Source organism: Carya illinoinensis, chromosome 4 (genome assembly GCF_018687715.1).
Source record: "Carya illinoinensis cultivar Pawnee chromosome 4, C.illinoinensisPawnee_v1, whole genome shotgun sequence".
NCBI classification, from domain to species: Eukaryota; Viridiplantae; Streptophyta; class Magnoliopsida; order Fagales; family Juglandaceae; genus Carya; species Carya illinoinensis.
Genome location: NC_056755.1, coordinates 40,699,356 through 40,721,460, shown reverse-complemented (window position 1 = coordinate 40,721,460; position 22,105 = coordinate 40,699,356). Strand labels below are relative to the sequence as shown.

The following is a 22,105-nucleotide window of genomic DNA, read 5'->3' as shown; positions in this document are numbered from 1 at the left end:
ATAACCATCCGATGCTGAAAACTGAGATGCCGCTTCAACCACGGCATTTCCAATATGTTAAAAGTAAAGAAACAGTTGAGGTTGTGATCATGGCGCGTCTTATACCATTGATTTGTTCTTTCTTAACTTCGTCATAGGGAAGCCCAATTCGTAAAATCCAAGGCAAATTCTCTAATTTTGCTTGCTTTAATTTGGATATTGTGTTTATTAGGAAACTTAATTTCCCTAGCAATTTACTCAAAATATTTATTAATTACCTTCATAAAAGTATGCCACTCTTTTCCATTAATTCTAATAGATTGTAACAATTATAAAATACTATCACAGACATAAAGAAATTTCATAAAAACATATTAACAGATTAATGTAATTTTATATGATCTGTTATATCTATTTTATAATAAAAATATAATTACAATTTAATATACTGATCATCAAGTCACATTAGTTTGTCACCTTTTACATCTGTATAATCATTTTACGGCTAAAATATTTGAATTTCTAGTGTTCTACAAAAGCATAATCTTGATGATCATTAAGACAGAAATAAGCTTTAGGTGGACTCTAGAAGCCATAATATTCCTTGACCATTACAAATTTAATTTAATTTTGGGCTATTTTTTTTTTTTTTCAATATTTACATTGATGCCTAGTAATTAATCATCAAGAGTTGACACAGGTCATTTTTTGCCCGATCTGTTTGATGCAAAATCATTAATATTCGAATGCCACTAAAGTGCCACTCAAAACATTTTCGTTGACAATAAATACAGTTATTATAGTTCACGCGGTTTGTACTTTGTGGCATGCAAAAAAAGTAACCACCAAACACCGCGTATCCACTTCAATCCTCGATCGAGCTTTACCTTAAGTTTTTCAACACACCAAAGTCTCATAAACAGACGAAACTACTTCTCCAATCCTTTGCTGCTCTTCCTCTTCTTCTTCCACTTCCTTATCCTTTTATTTTTTTGTTGTATCAGGCAACAGAAATGGCGATAATTACCGTACTGTTTTTAGCAGTTCTGTTTATTGCTGGCCTCGTTAATATATTCTTTCGTTTTCCCACCAAGAAATTCTATGCATGGCTGCAATTTGTTTCAGCAAACAAATCTTCATCTAAGATTTCCACCACTTCCCCACCAGCCTCCCACAAAGAGAGGAGTCCCCACAACAAGGCTGAGCTCAAGAAGATCTTCGCCACCTTCGACAAGAACGGTGATGGGTTCATAACGAAGCAGGAGCTGAGGGAGTCGCTGAAGAACATCAGAATCCTCGTGACAGAGAAAGAGGTTGAAGAAATGGTTGTGAAAGTGGATGCTAATGAAGATGGGTTGATTGAATTTGATGAGTTCTGCGTGCTGTGTGAGTCCATGGTTAGTGAGAAGAGAGCTGGGAATGATGAGGGAGATGGGGCAAAAGGTGTTGAAAGTAGTGAAGTTGGAGTTGAGGAGGATTTAAAGGAGGCTTTTGATGTGTTCGATACAAACAGAGATGGCTTGATTACGGTAGAGGAGCTGGGTTTGGTGCTGTGTTCTTTGGGGTTAAAAGAAGGGAAGAAGAAGGAGGATTGCAAGGAGATGATTAGAAACGTTGACATGGATGGTGATGGTATGGTTAATTTTGATGAGTTTAAGACGATGATGAAAGGTGGAGGAAGGCTTCTCTTAGCCTCCTAATTCTCTCTCTCTCTCTCTCTCTCTCTCTCTCTCTCTCTCTCTCTCTCTCTCTCTCTCTCTCTCTCTCTCTCTCTCTCTCTCTCTCTCTCTCTCTCTCTCTCTCTCAACAGTATTGGAACAGTATTCATCACCATCTCTGCTTCCAACCCCAGTCCTCGTCCCATTAACTATGGTAGTTCGAAGTGAAAACGAGGTGTAAATTTCATTTTCCAATCAATTACTTGAGAAGATGTTCATTTCAGCTGCCTCACATGATGGAGAAGAGAGTCATCTACGATTATGTAGACCTTCAAGTATGTAATTTCCCAATACTTTGACCAAAAACAGTATGTAATATAAGTATTTCTTTTCTCCTTTTTTCGTTTCAAAGATCTATAAAACAGGGTTAGCCCTCCCAATCTGTACAAATCGCCCTCAACTTGATGAAGTTCTGGCTTACGTACGACTTCCGAGAAATCTGGCTGGCAGTAGTCAATGTATGTGAAGTTCTGCACAGAAATAAGAAAGCAAGAACATGCATGTGAAGTTCAAGCATATGACTCTTTTTCTTCCCCAAGTCTTCGGTTCTTTGAGCAGTTGGGGTGTAGTCTGCAATTACCACCCTCATTTGTAGAATGTGCATGTTAGATTGAAGTCTTCGTTATTAATTTTGCCGACAAACGAAACAAAGTATTCGTACTAAGTTGTCGAAGTATATAGACCCAAAACTTAAGAATAGATAAGCAAGGTTCGGTCTTTCTGAGTTGTTACGTAGTTGACCAACAAAAAGAAATGACTCTTTGGATGCAAATAACTTGTTAATATGCAATAACTGCCTATTTTTCCTAGAAAGATTATACGAATAAAACATGACTCATGCGAAAAAGCATCACGATCTCTATACATAATATATGTACGTACACATATATAATCAGCATAATTATTAAGTACTTTCCACGCAATTTCTTTTTGCCCAATTGGGTTCTATACGAAAGTTTATCATTTTTGGCAGCCAACTTCTGGAGCTAGGGAAGATTGCATCGGCGGTGCATAGTAATGACATTATTCAGCCAAAGAAAGTGAGAATCTGAGGGACTGAACACCATCACTCTCTAGGTCTTACGTGTATGATCATATCAGGATAGTGTGATGGAAGTCAGATGACAGTATAGTACATGACAATTTTTTTTTTTTTATTAGCATCGGGTGTTCAGAAACAGCATCTTAACTAATCTCGAGAATGCATGGACCCTAGGTAAGGAGTTTAGCATATGGCAAAATTCAAGGAAACAACTGGAAAAGATGAGTCATCCTTAACAATGTATTCGGATGTAACTAGATTTCTTTCATCAATAACTTTCTTCCATTTCCATATAAAATAGGAAACTTCTGCGCAGCCAAGACCCAATCAGCACAGCAGAACACCTTTTGAACTGCCTACAAATAATTCGTAGAACCTTTTTAGCAGTGAAGGCACGCTCAGGTATCAACCATCAACAATGTCAAATTAACGTATACAAGGTTCACTAGAACACATCAGGGTGGAAATGACCCGGGATGGAGTTGCTTTGCTGAGCCTGCTTCAGGTGCATAGTCAATGCATAGTTGTTTACCTGGTAGTGCATCATGAAATCAAACAATAATCATCTGACCCAAGAAATTTCAAGAGTAAAAGTCGAAATATAGCTTAATCAACTTAATCATGCAATGATTATAAAGAACAAAGGATCGATCAAAATAATAGATGCAGTAAGACTATATCGACAATCATTATATTCCATAGAACAAATCGACAATGATGTGGACAATGAGCAGAAATTCAGTCTAATCATGAGATCATATAGAGACTCGAGAAATAATTAGATTTGTAAGCTAAACCTCTAGTGTTCTCAATTGCTCTTGGTACTGGGACACCAGTTGCTTCAGATGTTGTAGCTCTTCGTTCCTTTCTTCGCACTCTTTCTGACGGTCATGTTGAATAGACACTGCTCGCTTGAGAATTGTATTTTCCTGAATAAGTGCTTCTGCTTGTTCTTTCAACATCTTATTTTCCTACAAAAGGAACAGCCATTAGTACAAACAATCCAATAAAGAAACCATCATCAGGTATGAGTCATCACTTCCTATCCCCCTCCTCCCCCCAAAAAACAAAATAACAAACTGCCCTGGCACCCCTTGCACCGACACTTCCCTCTGCCTTTCTCTTGCCCACAAAAGATGAAAAAAGAGATGGACGAAAATTACAATACAGTTTGCATCATAGTACTAAAAACTATAACCACAATAATATTAACAGGGACGATGACTTAATAAACAACCTGGTGAAGGCTTTGGACTGCCTCTGCACTTGCACCTGCATGAATGGATCCCTCTAAAACCTCAAGCACTCTAGAAGTACGAGCTCTAGCATCATCTACATTGGAGGCACTCATCATTTCTCTAACAAATAGCTCCACCCAGTCAGTGCCATCCATGATAGGGTTCTGCAGAGCTGATATCTTCTCATCGGCGGCAACATGTCCATCAGTTGTCACTTCACCTGAAACAAAACATTGCACTGAAGCCCATTAAGAATTAGCACTGCCTACTGGTCACAAGCCTCAAATTTGGAAAACCAAAGGTGACTAGCAAACGGATGATGACCAAAGGTGGCTTGCAAGTGACACATTCTTTCCTTGGTGGTGGTTAGTCTCTGCTAGTAATTCGATTTAAATTTATATTCTCCAGCACACCTGAAACATTATCTCTCCTTGTATGAAGGATCTAGTACTTCATATAAGGCACAATTCGCTTTAAAAATCTGGTACTTAACCTTGAGGGGTAGCTCAGTTGGTCAGGTTTTGGGTTTGCTTCCCAATGATCACCAGTTCAAGTCCCTTCAGGGCCACTAGAGGTTTATCTAGCCATTAACTTCAGGGTCCCATGAGATTAGTCGAGGTGTGCGCAAGCTGACCCAGATACCCATGTGTATATATATATTTTTAAAAAAATCTGGTACTTCAAGATCCAAGGCATATGGTACATCACAATTATATCATCAAGTGTGAGAAGAAGTCGAACACAATTCAATGCCTAATGTTCAGCTGGAGTATGCCTAAACTTCGATTGAAGCAAATGTCTCATCTATATAATGAGGGAGACAATGTCTTTACACAGACCTACGGAAAGGTATCCCCATTCATCAGTGTATCCAAAGTAATCCAGAAACAGACATAAAAGTCAGTTTCAACCAATCGATTCAAAACATTTGCCTGCGCGTACCTTGTGATTGAACATTGGCTTCCAGTGTTACATCACACTTGACTGCAGCAGAGCCCAAGTTATTACCACTAGATCCTAAACGAAGCTCGTTCAAACTTCTGATAGCTGAATCCAAATCATCACCGCATTCTTCAAGTGCTCTCTCGAGAAGCTACAAGAATTATAGGTCCCCCAAATGGTTAGAAACTACTCACACTACCTCAAGCAGATGTGATCCACACCCTTCAATTTCAAAGCTTTGGCTTAAAAGGATTACACATATATTGAATTATCTCAATACTACATATGCCACTCGTGAGTCATTACTCAAAACAATTGAGGAGCCACTGTACAGCTTGTTATTTCCTCTTACTTTATCCTCTCTAGATGAGATTTTTCATAAAAACCAAAAACAAAAAAAGAAGGAATCCCCGTTTAGGAAAAAAAATCTTGAAAAAAAAGATCAAATACCGACCTAAGATCCGTAATAATCATTTTAGATAAGACAGAAAGTTACTTCAGATTTAATAACCGGAAGGAACAAAAAGAAAAAACCAACCTTCTGATCCATGTGAGGAAAAGCGGCCCGAAGGTGTTCGATAAAGTGCGGTGGCGAGTTATTGAAGGAAGAAGAAGGAAAGGAAGAGTGGCTGGACCTGGACGGGGAGAAACGTAAGGGAGAGGAAGAGGAGAAGCGGACTCTCTTGGAGACGGGTGGATTGGCTGGTAGATTCAAACTGTCTTCGAAAATGGAGGATCTCTTGCCGCACACTATGGCAGACATGTTTCCACCTCCTCCACCTCTACTCTCTCTTCTCTTCCTCCCACCCGATCGATCCCTCCTCATTCATGGCTAGCTGGGATCATACCACCGTTGAAGGAGCCGTGATTGGCCGCCATTGGGTGATGAATAGGTTCGTTTAAGGCCTAGTCGGAATGAGACGTGCGAGCGGAAATTTCGATGCCATAGATGCCATTATAGAGCCTCCGGAGAGATCTAAGTTTCAATGCGGGCCAGATCAAGCAGGCAGGGCCTAACCCAAACAAAGAAAGTTATTTGGGCCAGATGAAAGTTTAAATAAAAGTGCAAAAATCATGTTAATTAGGGCTCGTTTATTTATCTAAATTTAAATTATTTTATTATTATAATTTTTTAAAATCTTTACACAAAATATAATAAAAAATTTTAATTTTTTCAAAATTTAAAATAAAAATAATATTAAAAAATTATATTAAAATAATATTTTATTCAACTTTCAACAAAATATTTTATCTTATCTTATTTAAATTGTATAACCAAATGAGACATAAATAGATAAGTTTTACGTAAGTTCTTTGTAAAAAGGTAGGTTTCACTAAAAAAATAACTTTTTATGCTTTTTTAAGATGAGTTTTACTTTTTTATAAAGTACCTATTCATATTCAACCAGCTTGATCTCCAGTTTAGCGATTGGATCCATTTCACTTAATGTTCATTGAGTAATAATAATTTGATTAACAAGTTAATCAATTTAGTATTGTTGAGCAAAGCCCAATAATTAATTTAAGGTGGTACGGTTCCAAAACTAGATTTGAAATAAGTAATTCTACATACAAAGTGCGTAAATTCTACGTAATCACTTTAAAAAAGAATAGAATTTATTATTAAAAAATTAATATTTTTTCATATAAATATCATATTTTATTTAATTTTTTCAAAATAATTATACAGTACAATTCACAATCATAAATATCTTTTTATCTTTTGAATGTATCATGATTCCTCAAATATAAGTACCAGTACCATTGACAATATAATTCAGGCCGCAGGCTGTATCCCATGCCTTTTGTTACCATGCACGAATGATTAAAGTTTGCAGTACTACTTTGACCGAAAATAAAGAGGTCGACGATAGAAAAGTGGAGATGGAACATGATCGATCAACGCCACGATCAGGCTTGATCATGACGATCTAATTAGTCAGCGATACGTACCAAAAGCTTAAATAATTAGACGTACGTTTAGGCTAGGTGCTCTAGAAGAGATCAGCTCGATCTATCTAGAGATCTCATGCATATATATATATAGATAAATAATAAATTAAGCTCTTCCCAACAAAAATGTAATTTCCATCTATATATCATCTTCAAGAATAAAGCTTTCAATCCCAGCTTGGTACGTAGGCGCATGTGTACGTACTACAGCAGCTTCGCCCGGCCCTAGCTAGCTAGCCTTGATCTTCCAAATATATATATATATATGATAGTGAATGATCAGCAAGATTGATCCATATGCATCCTAGCTACTACATGATCTACCTCCAGTCTTCTTGATCATTAATTGAAAGATGCCGAACAAAATAAAGCTGTTCGTTTTGAGAAAGAAAAAACTATTAGCAAATAGTACTATATACATATATATGCAGTAAGCAAGCTAGCATTTCCGATCGGGTCAGATCGAGAAGGAGATCATCAAGACCTAATTAAGCATGCAGCAATTAATTAAACATGCATATATATATATATGATCACGATGATCCTCATGTACATGATCAACAACCTAGCTACTCAAAAAACATATAGAAGAAATGCGGGACAGTACTTAATTATGTCTAACTATATATTTCAGTTTGGATTATTAATGATCGAAGATATAATATTAATATTAGTAATATCAGATCTAGTATGAGAAAAAAAAAAACATCATTAAACTATGGTACTACTTATATGTTCTTTTAACTCCCAACATGATCAGGAAGTGAAATAATATAAATATATATATTTATATGTATATAAATTTATATTAGCATGACCTGATCCTCATCCTTGATTCCATACAGTCGGATATATGCTTTATCATCAACTAGTTTCTGACCTTTGTAGCATAAGCAAAAATGACTCCATACAAGGCACCTGCACGCCAAATTAATATTTTCAGTCCTAGATCAATTTTATATACCTAAAATTGAACAAAATTTACCATGTTGCATGTACTTGCAGAGACATTCTGGGAAGCTGCAGGAAGTAATTAGAACTTAACTAAAAAAGTCATGTATTTAATTGGTTTGATTAGAAAAAATGTACTCATGATGATCACCCTCATGATCTGCATGCTAAGCTGCCAGTTTTTTGTATTAATTAAACTCAACAGATCCATGCATCAGAGGATCAGTGTTTCGGATCTGTAGTGATCAGGTCTCAATGATCATTGTTATTAGTTGATGATCAGATATATTAAGTTCCTTTAATTTTTCGAACCCCTCATGATCAGCGACCAAATTTTCATGAAACTTCAACAAATTTATGGAAGTTGTGACATTTTACACGATTGCTAAATTACCAGACCAACATCATGTTCAATTACTTTGTTTTTCCCGTTGTGTACGTGCGTTTGCGCTCCAAGAAATCGCAGTAGTGCACATACCAAGAAATCGTAACGTCTTCTCTATCCTGATCATCTGGTGAAATATGCCCGAAAACCTCTTCCACCGCCTCTTTCAGCTCCGCTATTGTTGCCGTCCTTGCAACAAACAACTCTGCTTGAAATTAAAATTTTCCATGTTAATTGTAATGGCATCCAAATTCACAATATTCTTGTACGTATACATGCGAAAATAAATACGTATTTCGTACATTATTATATACAAAACGCATGCATGCACGGATTTCATAATACATGAAATGTCGTACGTGCCTAGCTATATGCTTTTGCATGCACATATATATAATTTATGTGTATTAATTCGACGAGGATCATGAGAAAACATTGATTTACCAAAGCAGGAGCCATCCAATTTGTGAACAGAGAGCTTGAGAGGCTGTTGAGGCAGGCTGCGGTATGCGAAACTCTTCCAAACGCTCAGTGAAGAGACGGAGGCCCACATTCCGGCCTATGCCTCCGGCAAGTCCGACCCCATGCCCCGATCGAGTATTGCGGCTAAAAGCCTAATCCTAACTTTTACCTCAATGTGACGTTCGATCCTAAATGACTCTATTCCATGACTAATATTTTCTTTCATTAATTAAGATCATTGTATAGATCACAAGAGTTTTTTTTCCCCTCTCTCTCTCTCTAGATCTCTCTCTGAGAGCCCTCGAGAGGGGGGCCCTGATGAATTTGCGGACAACAGAAAGAACAAATAACAAAACCAAACTCTTCTGCTGGTAGTAATGGTTAATTAGGGTTAGGGCTTTGATCATTCCAAAAAAACAAAAGAATTTTTTTTTTTTTTCTTTTCTTCGTTGGATGGCTAAGCTTTGAAGACGGAGACGGTTATAGAAATATACATAGACATACATACATACATATATATATATATATATATATATATTTGTGTGTGTGTGTGTCCGGCCAATAGTAGGCGGGGATATGCATGATGATTAACTTCGATTTAGACAAAAATTTCACTGAATAATGCTGCTAGCTCGCGCGATCGGGTCATGGACAGAACACGTTTTCTCGCGGCCGTTTCACACACACACGACACACACAAAAAGTAAAAAAGGCAGATGTGGTAAGTGACACGGCCGGCAAGACTCCTACGTACGGGAGACAGCACTACCATATATCACGTACGTACGTATAATGTGTACTCATCAGGGGTGTGCACATCAAATAAATAGTCCAGGACCCTTTTTTTATTTTTTGACGGCACCCTGTCTCGTAAAGGCTAATAAAAAGTAATTGATTATACTAATTGTGGCATATATATATATATATTATATAATATGTTTATATATATATAACCGACCAAAAGGTGTCCGTCAAAACAAATGATGCATACTAAATTTAATGATCACCACATGCATGCAGCTAGCTATTCAACATGATGATTTGATTGCATGCTGATCGGGAGATACGGTTAACATGATCAACATGAATTAAATGTCTTTTCAAAAAAAAAAAAAAAAAAACATGAATTAAATGAAGTCCGATCCATTGCTCCAGAGATGAAGAGCCAAGGGCCCAAGAGAGCAGATCATCATGTACAGAGAGTTTCTACTTTAGAAAGTTCTGTATGTATATAATATTACAACGTACCTTTTTTCTTTGAAACGGAAGCAGTACTGCAGCTTGGAGCCAGAAAACAGCAATATTAAATGCTAGCTAGCTGATACGGGGAAACACTAAATTAGATAGGGCTAGCGAAATACCTTGGCCAGTTCCTCAGCGAATCACTGTGACCTCAATAAATATATGGTACAAAAAAGTTGAATTCTCCGAAATAAATACTAACTGCTAGCTGTAAGAAGCTGAGAGGTTATACAAAACACATGGCATATATATATATATTAAGAAAAATGAAAGACTCATGAATAATATCAGTTAAATTAACCAAGTTGTCGAAAGAAACTAAAGGGAGAGAAGAGGAAAGGGATAGAGGAACTCATGATATTGAAAGTGATATTGGCGCGGCTCAATCTGAGATCGTCTTTTACGACTTTCACACGTAAATCCGTCGTCGGATTGAACCACACCAACATCGCTTTCTTTGGTTCCTAAGCATCCATCAACATCTAGATCGATCTCTTATATATAGTAAAAAGAAAAGGAAAAAAAAAAAGCATAAAGCAAAAGTTTCTTCCAGCTCCATGCATGCAGCAAGACTAATGTACATTATACTGTAAGCCATGTGTGGACTAAAGAGTTTGCAGAGGTCTTGTCGACTTTCGAGCTTTTTGCAGGCCAGGCCTGCTAGCTACCGACTACCAACCAGAAAGAACTAGCACTGGAAAATATACTAGACGTTGATATGATAATTAATGGACCCATTTTCAACCAAAGGACAATGATATGATAATTTTTTACACCGATGGTAGGGAAAAAGACGTTGCCTGCAGGTGGATACAGGCCAGACGAAGTCAAAAGGTAGGGATCTAATTTCTATTACTCAATGCTGAAGTGGGATCTCCAAATATTGATCCATGAATATATAGAAAAATCCAGCTCATTATTCTTGCACTATACAGCTTCACATTTTTTTCCTTATCAAATATATGGTATATGAATGGAAGGAGAATAATTAATTTAGTTTAACAAGAATATGACAAAAAATAAATAAATAAAAAATACCTGTAGCCGTGTGTACTGTGGTGTAGGCCGGATGATATGAATAGAAGGGCTCTTTTATTTATATATATATAGTGCAAACAAATGGTGTCATTGCAAATGTATTTGGTATAATTATATTTTTTTGGTAGTTATATTCTTTATAATAAGGAAAATAAGAGGGAAAAAGCTTATAAAGTTCGATATCGCTAGTTCACTAATAAGCCCGGCCAGTGTGCCGTGTGGTCTTAAAATCATAGTCATATATAATTTCATAAGTCACGCGGGGATGAAGGTGAAAAGCATGCAAGACTTTGACGCACATGTAGTTTACATGTAGCCACTGCAAAATTGTGCCACAATACAAATCCTGCATCTATCTAGTCATGAAACGATAACTGCATGCATGTACCAAATGGCCGGATATATAGTCATGAACCGAAAAAACGTTGTCACACACTCACACACACAGAAAGAGTAACGAGCCAGCTGATTGCTACTCAGCAGTACTCGTATTTGATTTTGAACGAAGTGTTTTTCAAGCAAGAACTCAAATATTGGTTAGAAGCAAAAGGAGAAGCTAGCTTAATGAAGAAGATGAACATACAGATTAGAATATCGATGTATGGTACGCAAAGACGGAAACCATGATATTACATATTGCACCTGCATGTTAAACTAAACAAACTATATCTAGTAGAACATGAGAGGGAAAATATATACATATCAAAGAACGACCATCTTTCTAGAGAGATAGAGTTGAGAGTGGAGTGAGGAGCGAAAGGGTGGGTAAGTAGAGAATGTATACTGGGAGGTTCTGCCTCGGGATGGGAAGGTGAAGAAGGTGAGTGGAATGATGTCAATGGGGAGCACAACTAACTTTAGGGTTTTTCATGCTTAGTTTGTACTCAATAAAATCAAACTCCACCTTATTGCGCATGCACCTGAAATATTCTCCACCAGAAAACCAAAAATACACAACTCCTCCTTTTGATTGTACTGCTACCTTTTTCTATTGTTATTTAAATATCCCCACCTTTTTGTATCATGCTTCCATAGCTCATTATAAAATATATAGTGCAGAGAATAAGATGGTTGGCTTATATGTCCCACGTATATATGAACAGATTTTTCCAGCAATTATAGATCATCATCATCCACTCCAATCCAAAAATATTAGATTATTAATTACTAACTAAACATGAAAAAAAAAATGTCCAACATGCCATAAATATGTCCAACATGAAAAAAAAAAAAAAACAGATTTTTTTTTTTTTTAATTAGCAACGTACGGTGAAACAAGTTGATGTTTTTTTTTTTTTTTTTTTAATCAGTCTTAGCTTGCAAGTACGTTGCGAAAAGGTAGATATATATACATATTCGTATACCATCAATTATATATAGATGATGATCCCTTGTCAAAATATAGACCCAAAAATATACCATCCGAGGTAGGATAACCGACAAAGTAGTAGGTTAATTTTGAGAGGGAGAGGGATCTATATATTATACCCTCCATTATGCGTTAACCCTAAATTTGGTTCTAAAGTAGCTCATAACAATCAATACGTAGAAGTAAAAGATGGTCACATTACAAGTTTTGTGGCCTGTGTTTGTGTACACACACAGAGAGAGAAGAATCTTGGGAACAGGAATGCAGAATGTCAGCGTCTAGAAAAAAGTTTGGGAATGGAAGAGGTACGTACAAAGTTGATGGTAGCTTTCAGAGACATATTTTAGCATTACGCAAATAGGCGAAATATCCAATCCAACAACCCAAAGCGGGGACACCGGCTCTAAAGGAGCACTGCCTTGGGCCTGCATTAGGAGACACTCTCCTTGGGTTTTGCTTACCCTTTTCCTTCACCACCCTATTCTTCTTTTATCTTCTATTTAAATGGGGGCCACTCTCCTCTCTTCTTCTTTGAAGATTTTTGGGAACTGCAAAAGACCCTTTTAATAAATAAAAGGGCTTTAAAACAGCCCGATCTCTCTCTCTCTCTCTCTCTCTCTCTCTCTCACACACACGATTTATGGCGATAAGTTCGCGTGCCACTATCCAAACAGATTCCCCCACGCCTTAAACCATTGCCCTCCTCTTTCTGCTTTCTTCTTTCCTGATCACCAGATCCTAGGACTTCCACTCTCGACAGTTGGTTTCTCTTTCTTAGAGTAGTATAGAGTATAGACTGTAGAGGTCAAAAGCTGCCTCTACTCCCTTGGCTTTCTGTGGTGTTTTAGGCTGTAAAATCATATTATCTCTTTTGTAATGTCGCTATCAAATTATTATAGTTATCAATTTATTAGGTCCAATTTAAAAGATAAATTGTAATTGAGCATATAACAGCACCAGTGGTAGTGAGTGAGTAAAATGAGTGATCATATTGCAAGCTGAGGAATGATAATTAATTGAGAAGTCATCTGAATATCTTCGGTCCCATGTGTCTCGTTGTAGCAAAAACATGCATGCGCAGTGGTAATATGAATTAATCAAGCTAGGACAGGGTACCTGCTGGTCTTTGAGAGTACCCTTGATTAAAGGTGCGCACAAAGAGACACACACACATACACACACACACACACATATATATATATATATATATATATATATTCTACTCATAAGTGAGATTTTCTTAATGCTCGGCAGGCCAGATTGGCCACTTTTTAATTTATTAAAAAAAGAAAGGGTAGACACGCTTTCTCGAGTAATACTAATGCGTGCCAAGAGAGTATTTAAATCACTATACTAATTTCCTCCTATTTTTTAATTTGATTAGATATTATTGTTTTGATTGCAGTCAAGAACTTGGGGTTTTTGTTATCTTCTAACTTCTTTTTTTTTTTTTTTTTTTTTTTTTGTGCCCTTTTGCATGGGTGGTAGTACGAACATTTGAATTTTCATGAGCATTCTCTTGGAAAATCGGTTGGTAAGTGTTGCAATCTCTCTCTTACAGACATTTTGCATGAAATGAGGGTGGAGAAATGCAAAAATATTAAACTTTTTTAAGCTAGTTGCAATCTGAGAAGGTGGGGATGATGGGTTATGTTTCAATGATGCATGGCAATTAGGCCGAAGTCACTTGTCAGCTTGTGGAGACAAGAAAGCCACCTCTCTGTTCACGAACTCCACTCTCTCTCTCTCCCTCTCATGTCCTGTATCTGTATACATGATACTCCTCTGTTCACACATGCAAGATGCTTACCGCTTACCTCCTCGAACCTCCCAAATTAAATTTCTCAGCAGTAAGTGAAAGGAAGAATCTTTTTCACGCTTTTGAAAGGTTGAAACAATGATGCCAGACCAAAACACAACCCACAAGGCAAAATATGGGACATAAGTTCACCAATTTTTGGGACATAAAACTCATCTGAACCGACCCTGCATGCATCTGACTTTAATATAAAGATTAAATTCTTGTACACTTACTTCTCAGTGCAGAAAAATATCATGATGTCTAGCTGGAGGTTCAGGCATGCAATGCTTACTATGCAGCAATGGCTCTTAAAAAGAAAACAATTCCATTGCCATCGCTTTTGGATGAAAGGAAAACCGACAACACAACTAAGCTGATTATATTCTTGGTCGAAGCTGTAATGCAAAAGAACAACCTAATCATGCATATTCATTCATATGTAAAATGTATTCAGGACTTCTGAATTCTGATCCCTTTTTTTCCCAATCAAATAGTGGCATATTATCATTACCATGACCACAATCACGTCTTATGCTGATTAAGATCACATCTCGTCTAAAATCATTTTTATCCCACAATCTTCAAATTTTGTTTTCAGCCAAAAGGTTTCCAGCCCAAGGATGTAAGAAAGAAAGAGAAAAAGTCAATACACTGGACTGAACGATTGATTACAAAAGATAGCGAGATCACTGAATATTAAAAAGAACTACAGATGATGTCAAGATTTGTCATCTATAATCTGATCTCTCAATTTGACTAGAACCTGAAGTTTTAATGTTTACTCTGAGTCTTAATTAATTTAAATAGGAAAGAAAATTGAATTTGTATTGCATTCTAATCTGCAACTCGCCTGCAACGGGAGTGGACTATAAAAGGACCTGTCTTGTAATTTGAAACAAAAACGTCCTATAATGCAAAGGAAATTTCTATATGTTTTTCACATGCTTCCTAAGAACCTTTAATCCTCGGATCAAAATTTGACAGCAGCTGACAGAAGCAGCAACACTGAGCCATTTGAGCTAGTTACCGCCTGTAAAAGGAAAACTTTCATGCAGCAGCTTCATATACTTACTCTCCTTTGAGTTTATAATAGGCATATAAACAGGATCCAAGAAAACCAAGGGATTGGCCAATAACATTCAACTGGAAAAGAACATGACAGAGGCTCACATGAGAAAATAGGATTGAAAATGGCAATGATGAGAGCATCGCATAAAAATAAGGTTTATTAGCAGTTTATGCTCACGTACTCATCAAAAAGAAAGAAGTAGAAGTTTATGCTCACCAAATCAAACGGAAGCCCGCCAAACAGTAGCCAGCCAAGCCCAATAGTAATAAGATCCTACAACAGAATTGGGTGTGAAGGAAGAATTTACTGAGAATAGCTGTGGGAAGGGTACAAAATTAAAAGATATGTATGGAACAAAACCAGAAGTTGGCAGGCCAGGCCAGGCCAAGGACTATCCTCACTAAGGACCATAAAGGTAGTGCACAAAACCAGAAATTATGTTTGCAGCCATATACTAATGCCTTATTCAACTAAGTGAACATAATGACGCTACCAATTTCACCAAGTCAAGCTGGCTTTTAAGAAACAAATTGAACCAACAGCCACAAGATCAGCATGTCAACCAAAATGCTGGTGTCTTGGCTTCGATGTGGCTATTGAGACTTCTGGTAACCAAAATAGGGATCTAAAGAAACGCACAATCTAGTATTTGATGGATATATTTCGCCTGTATAAAAAATTTTGTTGGTTCAGATGGTCCAACTGAAAAAGTCGGGCTCACCCAGCCTGTGGCAGTTAATAAGCCACTGACTTTGCAGTTCAAACTCAGCAGTAGTGCACCAATTTTCAGGAGAAGAATGATAATATATATTAACGCAGTTACATCAATATTAAAACAGATTCATGTCTGCTTCTTTGCAGGGTATCACGAAGTTGGAAATAGATATTGAATACCTTCAAATTACCACAAATTGTCTGAGTGAGTGCTGAATTGAGAGTGGTGTTCAAAAATACACAATAGTTTATTAAGAAAGCCATAATGCAGGAAAGAAGCATCACAGCCTGCAAAACATTCAAATGGAGAAATTTAGAAATTAGGCCAATCAAAATTCACCAATGCTGTAGCCCTCATTTAGAGAACTATGGGATTAATATAGCCTGCAGTGGTATCTGATTAAAGTGTGGGAGGCACAAACAGAGCATATATAAAGATAAAAACTTAGGTCTTCATAGAACCAGCATGACAATGTGTGTCGGAGTCATAATCTTGATAGAGAAGTTTGGAGGAACCAAGATATGTTTTATCACGAGATATGGATGTGTTCTTTCCTAGAAAGAAGTTTGAGGGGATGCGATTAGTATCAAAATATTCTTGTATCTGAAAATTTCAATCCAAAGGACGGCCTCGTCGGGGTCACGATCTTTCAAGGGCTATATTTTTATGTACTTGGACTATCAATTCAGATGAGGATACCGACATTATTCAAAATTTGTAGGGGGTTGGGGGAGGGAGAGGGGGAAGGTGTACAATAATATGGGGTAAAAGCAGACAAGTCAAGTGATAAACTAGAACAGCTAGGATACTGTTGTCATGACCACACTTTATCCTCAGATAGTAAGTTGTTTAAGAAGTAGGTGTTATAACAATACTTTTGTTGCTGAATAACTAAACAGGAAGCATTATTAGGCAGGACAGAAGACCTGAGAGAAAGATTGATTAAGAAAAGGAGCACTTTCCGGCTGAATAGCATGATTAATTAATAGAATGTAGTCTTAAGAAGAGCAAATCATATGCATCAAAGGACTACCACGATACAGGAATGAGGCAACTAAAACCATGCATTGCTGTCGATAATGCACCTGAAAACATCTAAGCATAACATTCTTTCTGTGATAAAACAAGCACCTGAAAGCCAGGGGAGAATATATGAGGGAAGTTTAGTGCCACTTCTAGGTCTCCTCTGATTGATGTCAAGAACAGCAAGATTGGTCCACATATGATTCCTACAGAAATAGCTAGATTTTCATACTGAGCACAGACGTGTCCAAATAATTTCTTTCACAACAAATGAACTAAAGGTCATGAAAGTTTGTTAGAACCCTGATCTTACCATTGCACCACATAAGACCAAAGGTATTCAGGCCACTGGACTTACCTGAAAGATCGAGGATACACTGAACTAATAAAAAGGAATTCTTAACCACACAATACTGGAGACATAAGAAGATATAAGAATGAGTACATTACCAATACGAGCTATCAAAGCTAGATATATTGCTGTACAGATGTTTGCCATGAAAACAACAGCATAGGCATAGACATCAAATGACAAATCCCGAGCTCCAGCAACAAATGCACCAAGTATAATTATCCCCACACTGATGAAATACACGGATTTATTCAATTAAGAAATGTGCAAGTAAGATGAATTACATAGTTTTCTTATCATACATATTAAAATGATTAAATTTGTATTTTACGAATTTTTTTCATATGGCTGTCACTTTTAAGCAAGTGTGAATGATGCCTATTTTCATAGAATCATTTCCTTTTACTTGCCAAAAAAAGTTCCAATATTGACACAATATAAAAGCACATTTAACAAAAAATAAAGTTAAAAAGCAGATTAAGAAAAAGAACAAGCCCTGCAATGATGATCATAATCGCAAAAATTAGTCAAACGTGCTCCACATAAAATAAATTTAACATCCAACATAAATCAACTATACTTACAAGGTAAATGAAGAAATCCAGAAATCTAATATTAATGATATTATGCGTCTATGCATGTAAAAGAACTACTACTAAAAAAAGTTCAGCGGATTCCTACATTCTTATCCAGCACCATATCCACCTTCGGTCAATGGTGTCATAGCCAAATCAAGAACTCTTATTGATGGCTAATGCAAATATGGAAAAAGATAACGGACTGATTTCAACTCCACACTCACTGTCCGGAGAGCCAAGACTACAGAGGTTAGGCTTGACCTTCAAAATGAGTTTCTGCCTCTTGCAGCTCAGGCCAAAGGCCAGCCAAAGATTGATGCCTAAACTCAAAATCTTAGCTCAATGCTCACATTATTCAACCAAAGGCTTTGGCCTTTCTGCTTCTTTGAAAACACCTTAAAAAAATACCCTCTTCGCAATTGCAATCATCTCTCCCGTCCACGGTGAAACTTCTAATCAAAATTCCCTTGTTTTTCCCTAAATTGAACCATAATCTTAAACAAATGCCTCCATCTATCATCTTCTCCCATCCTTTCCCATCGTATTATTGCTACTTATCTGTTTCATTGTCCTTATTTTAACTCATTGTTTCTAAAGACATTCTTCCGATTAAGAAATAAATGAAGCTTCTTTACCTCTAATAACATCTAAATACTCATTCCTAATTACTGTCTCATCTTTATAGTTTTTTAATGATGATCAAGAGTCTAGAACTGATTATGACATTATTTAATATTATCACATAATAGATATCAGTGCTATAATCTATGTATAACTTAGAAAACTTTAGGATGACTCACAATATTGGAAATGAGAATTTACAGAGATTAAAATCTTGTTAGCTCGGATTAGTTAGATTAAGCCTACAAAAAAGTTTTTTTTCCTAATACATAGAATAGATTTGAGACATTAATTTATTTGATAGGTAGTCTCGTTATTAAAAAATTTAAAATATTAAAATAATACTTGAACCCTTTTCTCTTTGATACTTAGCTTGCATGCACACTCATGCATACAGTCATGCATTAATCTTGAAACAGCACTTAATTAACCACTTTCTGGCTTCCAATAACATTGATGACATGATCGTTGTGAAAAACTAAGAATACCAAAGGTTGCATACCAGGCAACAACAGAAGGGGAATGCTTCCGCCCAGTCAAGAGATACTCCATAGTCATCGTAAAAGCCACGGTGGTTCGCCTGAGGGTGGTGTACATGGGAACATTTATGCTCCGTACAGATTCCATTGAGACCAGCTTTACCAAAAGAAGATAGGCAGTCGGCATTCTTTAGAAGATTATGGTTTATACCAGGGGAAAAATGTGAACTATCGTATATCATCATATACATACCATGTAAAGCAAATATGATATTGCAAGAGGGAGAGTTTGAGCCAATGTCTTAAATGGTACAAGGGTTGCTGGGTTGTATGTAATGCTTTGTGATTCATCCATTGTGAAAGAAATGATCTTCCAGCATTTCATCGCGTAGAGAATTGAACATGAAGATAGCGTCTAAAATAACCATGAGATACACAAAGCTCCAATTAGTCGAGTGAAAAAAAGAGAGAGGAAAATTGCATAAAACAGTTACTCAACGAGCATCACTATCGTCAGGCCAGAATGAATTAAGATTTTAATCAACATTTATGTGGCACATGGGACACATGTTTAAATTTTTTTAGTTTAAAAAAAAATGAAAAGGATCATCAAATTTGAATTGAATTGAAATCATAATTTAAAATAAGTGCTAAGTTCATAGAACATTGTTAGCACAAGCAACTTAATAGTTAAGTATATAAAGCATGGTCAATAAGACGATATTAGCAGATGATATACCTGAAAAAGTGTGATGACATTTGCACGTGGGAAATTGTAAGAAGAAAGGGCTGCTTTATTGAACATTATCAAGAGAACTGCAGGATGGAGGACAGCATTATCATTTTCATTTTCACAGAATATGGCTACCAACAGAAAACCTATTAACCGGTACATGGTAAAGTCGGTAGCCAAAACCTGGCACAAGTATTCAGACCAAAGTCTTCTCTCACCGTGAGATTGAAGTTACTTAAAAAGCAATAGTGGAAACACCATAGGTGATGGCCAAGTTTTAACAAATAAAATGAGCTTCGCTGTAATTAGATTAAAAAAATCTTTAAAAAGTAATCAAGAATTTTTTTGACGAAAGCAATTGGAATAGCCTATGTACACAGGCCATATACAAGAGAGACACTTATGCATGATTAACAACCAAATATAAAAATCCCTTCTTTTTTATCCTTATAGAATCCCCGCTACTCACATATGCTTACTTATACACATCTAGACCAAGACACACTCACATATGGTCAAGTAGAAATTGTGAACCCATAAAGAAAAGCAAAAGGGCAAAGAAATTGAAGGAATGGGAATCGATTACTAATTCTCAAAGTAAAACCATCCAAACACTGTATTGTTGCTCCTCCAATCCTTCTTAATTTGTTACCCACAAACCGTAAATAAACCTAGTAGATATTACTTTACTTTCCAGGGCTAACAATATCTGTGACTATCGTAGATCAGATAATTTCTATTCAGCCCTTCATTTGTCCCTTTAAACCTCTTTGTGAGGAAATATAACCAACTCAATAATGTAAAATTATTAGATACTTTTGGAGCATAGATGATGTGATAGTATCAACCTATCAAAAAATGTCATACCATTAAATTGCTTATGTGAGTTCTAATTTTTAATGACATAGCATATTGTAATAGAATGTTAATACCACTAGTCTGTATTCCAAGACTACCTCAATAATAGTGACTTTTTCTTTTATGCCATAGTGTTTGCTGAATCAGTTAACCAAATTTCACCCTGGCATTCATAAGTTTAGTTCCGCTTCTCAAACTCAAGGAACCGATATTCATTTCTTCAAAGCGTTTTCACCTTCTTTAGGCTGCATCTGTTTCAATATAAACTGAGTAAACTATTCAAAATTGGTTTCAATTGTCTGGTTGAGACCAAATTAAAGAAAAAAGTATCCAAAAATATTGTTGGGTATTTGGTTTGTATGTCACTTATTTATTTGATCACCACTATCCAAAACCATAGTGCCGCCCATTGTAAGGTTCTTCAACCACCAAAAAACTGTTGCAAACTGTCCTAATCCCGTCTGCCACTATCAAGTCCCAAACCTCCACGAGAAGCCAGCAAATGGGTCGTTGCGACGAGCCAGAGGGACGACGGCCGGCAATTGCTCGTCTAAGAGAAGCGATAGCATTGAGAGGAGAGGTTACATTGGAGGCTAAGGGAGCGGATGTAATTTGATTACTCTGCAAGAGTGAACAAGCATGGTCGTGAGAGTTGCGTGGGGAGAGGGGCTATAAGGTGGCCGGGAATATGGCTTACGGCTGTTGAGAGAAAGGTATTGATTTTCCTGACGATGAACCTAACATGCTCTATAACCTCAATTTTCCGCCCAACCAAACATACCAAGAGCTTAAAGCCAAAACAAACACAGCCTTGTAGTTGGGTCGAATAATTTTGATTAACCAAACCACCATACGTCCAAAAACAAATCTTGACGTCATTAGAACTAACTTCTACATCATTTTTTCACCAACCAAGCAGAGCGTAGCCAAAAAAATATTGCTGACCGAAAATGAAAATATCTATACAGAAAGAAAGTCACAAGCAAATAATGCAGAAAGGATAAAGGAAAACGAAGTGGACTGTGAGTAGTGGCGAAAATGACAAAAGGAAAAAAAGGAACCTGCAGAGGCCATGTAAGAGATGGCAGCATAGGCTCCTTTTCTGGTCATGGCCGAGCCTTTACTGCGGCTTTCTTCACCCTTTGAGGGATCAGACACCGGCAGTACTTTCTGATTCTTCACTGTGCCCATGGCCAAAGCACCAGGTAAGTCTCTCTGTCTGGGTACCTCTGAATACTTAGAATCCATCATTTTCTGAAATCCCAAACCAGATAAAATGATTGACACAAAAAAGAAAGAGATGTCTGAGAAAATACTCCTCTGGAATCAAAAGACTGCGACTTGATTGGGGAGATCATGTTTTTCTCCCTTATACATATGCAAAGCACATTGCCTCTTGCACACATGTACGAATCCCACTCGCTCACACGAGATAAAAGGTGCAAGAATCTCCACTACGATTTTCACAGAGCCTCTCAAGGAAGACAATTAAAGATACTTGGCTAAGCTTTCCATGACAATCAATTTTTTCCCATAATAACGCAACGTCCGAGAATT

General features: G+C 36.8%; 4 protein-coding genes across 6 annotated transcripts; 1 reads left to right on the top strand and 3 right to left on the bottom strand.

Moving 5' to 3' along the window:
* Window positions 1-805: 805 nt before the first annotated feature.
* Window positions 806-2,235, top strand: LOC122308402 (calmodulin-like protein 3). The gene is made up of 2 exons (XM_043121701.1): window positions 806-1,680; window positions 1,757-2,235. Exon 1 carries the CDS (start codon window positions 993-995, stop codon window positions 1,677-1,679), a length of 687 nt encoding a protein of 228 aa, XP_042977635.1. The 5' UTR covers window positions 806-992; the 3' UTR covers window position 1,680; window positions 1,757-2,235.
* A 592-nt stretch (window positions 2,236-2,827) lies between these two features.
* Window positions 2,828-5,867, bottom strand: LOC122308401. 2 transcript variants are annotated; one of them, XM_043121699.1, is made up of 5 exons: window positions 5,458-5,867; window positions 4,920-5,070; window positions 3,977-4,215; window positions 3,537-3,710; window positions 2,828-3,271 (listed from the first exon to the last, which is right to left on the bottom strand). In XM_043121699.1, the coding sequence occupies exons 1-5, from the start codon at window positions 5,743-5,745 to the stop codon at window positions 3,185-3,187; spliced, it is 939 nt and encodes a 312-aa protein (XP_042977633.1). In that variant the 5' UTR covers window positions 5,746-5,867; the 3' UTR covers window positions 2,828-3,184. The 2 variants fall into 2 exon arrangements, with proteins under 2 accessions (XP_042977633.1, XP_042977634.1); XM_043121700.1 differs by having other exon boundaries at window positions 3,977-4,197; window positions 5,458-5,863.
* Window positions 5,868-6,614: 747 nt separating this feature from the next.
* LOC122307054 (U11/U12 small nuclear ribonucleoprotein 25 kDa protein-like) lies at window positions 6,615-11,817 on the bottom strand. 2 transcript variants are annotated; one of them, XM_043119669.1, is made up of 4 exons: window positions 8,653-11,817; window positions 8,242-8,413; window positions 7,691-7,790; window positions 6,615-7,243 (listed from the first exon to the last, which is right to left on the bottom strand). In XM_043119669.1, the coding sequence occupies exons 1-4, from the start codon at window positions 8,759-8,761 to the stop codon at window positions 7,193-7,195; spliced, it is 432 nt and encodes a 143-aa protein (XP_042975603.1). In that variant the 5' UTR covers window positions 8,762-11,817; the 3' UTR covers window positions 6,615-7,192. The 2 variants fall into 2 exon arrangements, with proteins under 2 accessions (XP_042975603.1, XP_042975604.1); XM_043119670.1 differs by having other exon boundaries at window positions 8,302-8,413; window positions 8,653-11,756.
* Window positions 11,818-14,671: 2,854 nt separating this feature from the next.
* LOC122307001 (UDP-N-acetylglucosamine transporter UGNT1-like) lies at window positions 14,672-22,105 on the bottom strand. Its single transcript, XM_043119589.1, has 10 exons — window positions 21,610-22,105; window positions 19,697-19,773; window positions 19,211-19,372; window positions 18,981-19,114; window positions 17,378-17,508; window positions 17,241-17,285; window positions 17,036-17,133; window positions 16,084-16,191; window positions 15,406-15,462; window positions 14,672-15,263 (listed from the first exon to the last, which is right to left on the bottom strand). The coding sequence occupies exons 1-10, from the start codon at window positions 21,797-21,799 to the stop codon at window positions 15,189-15,191; spliced, it is 1,077 nt and encodes a 358-aa protein (XP_042975523.1). The 5' UTR covers window positions 21,800-22,105; the 3' UTR covers window positions 14,672-15,188.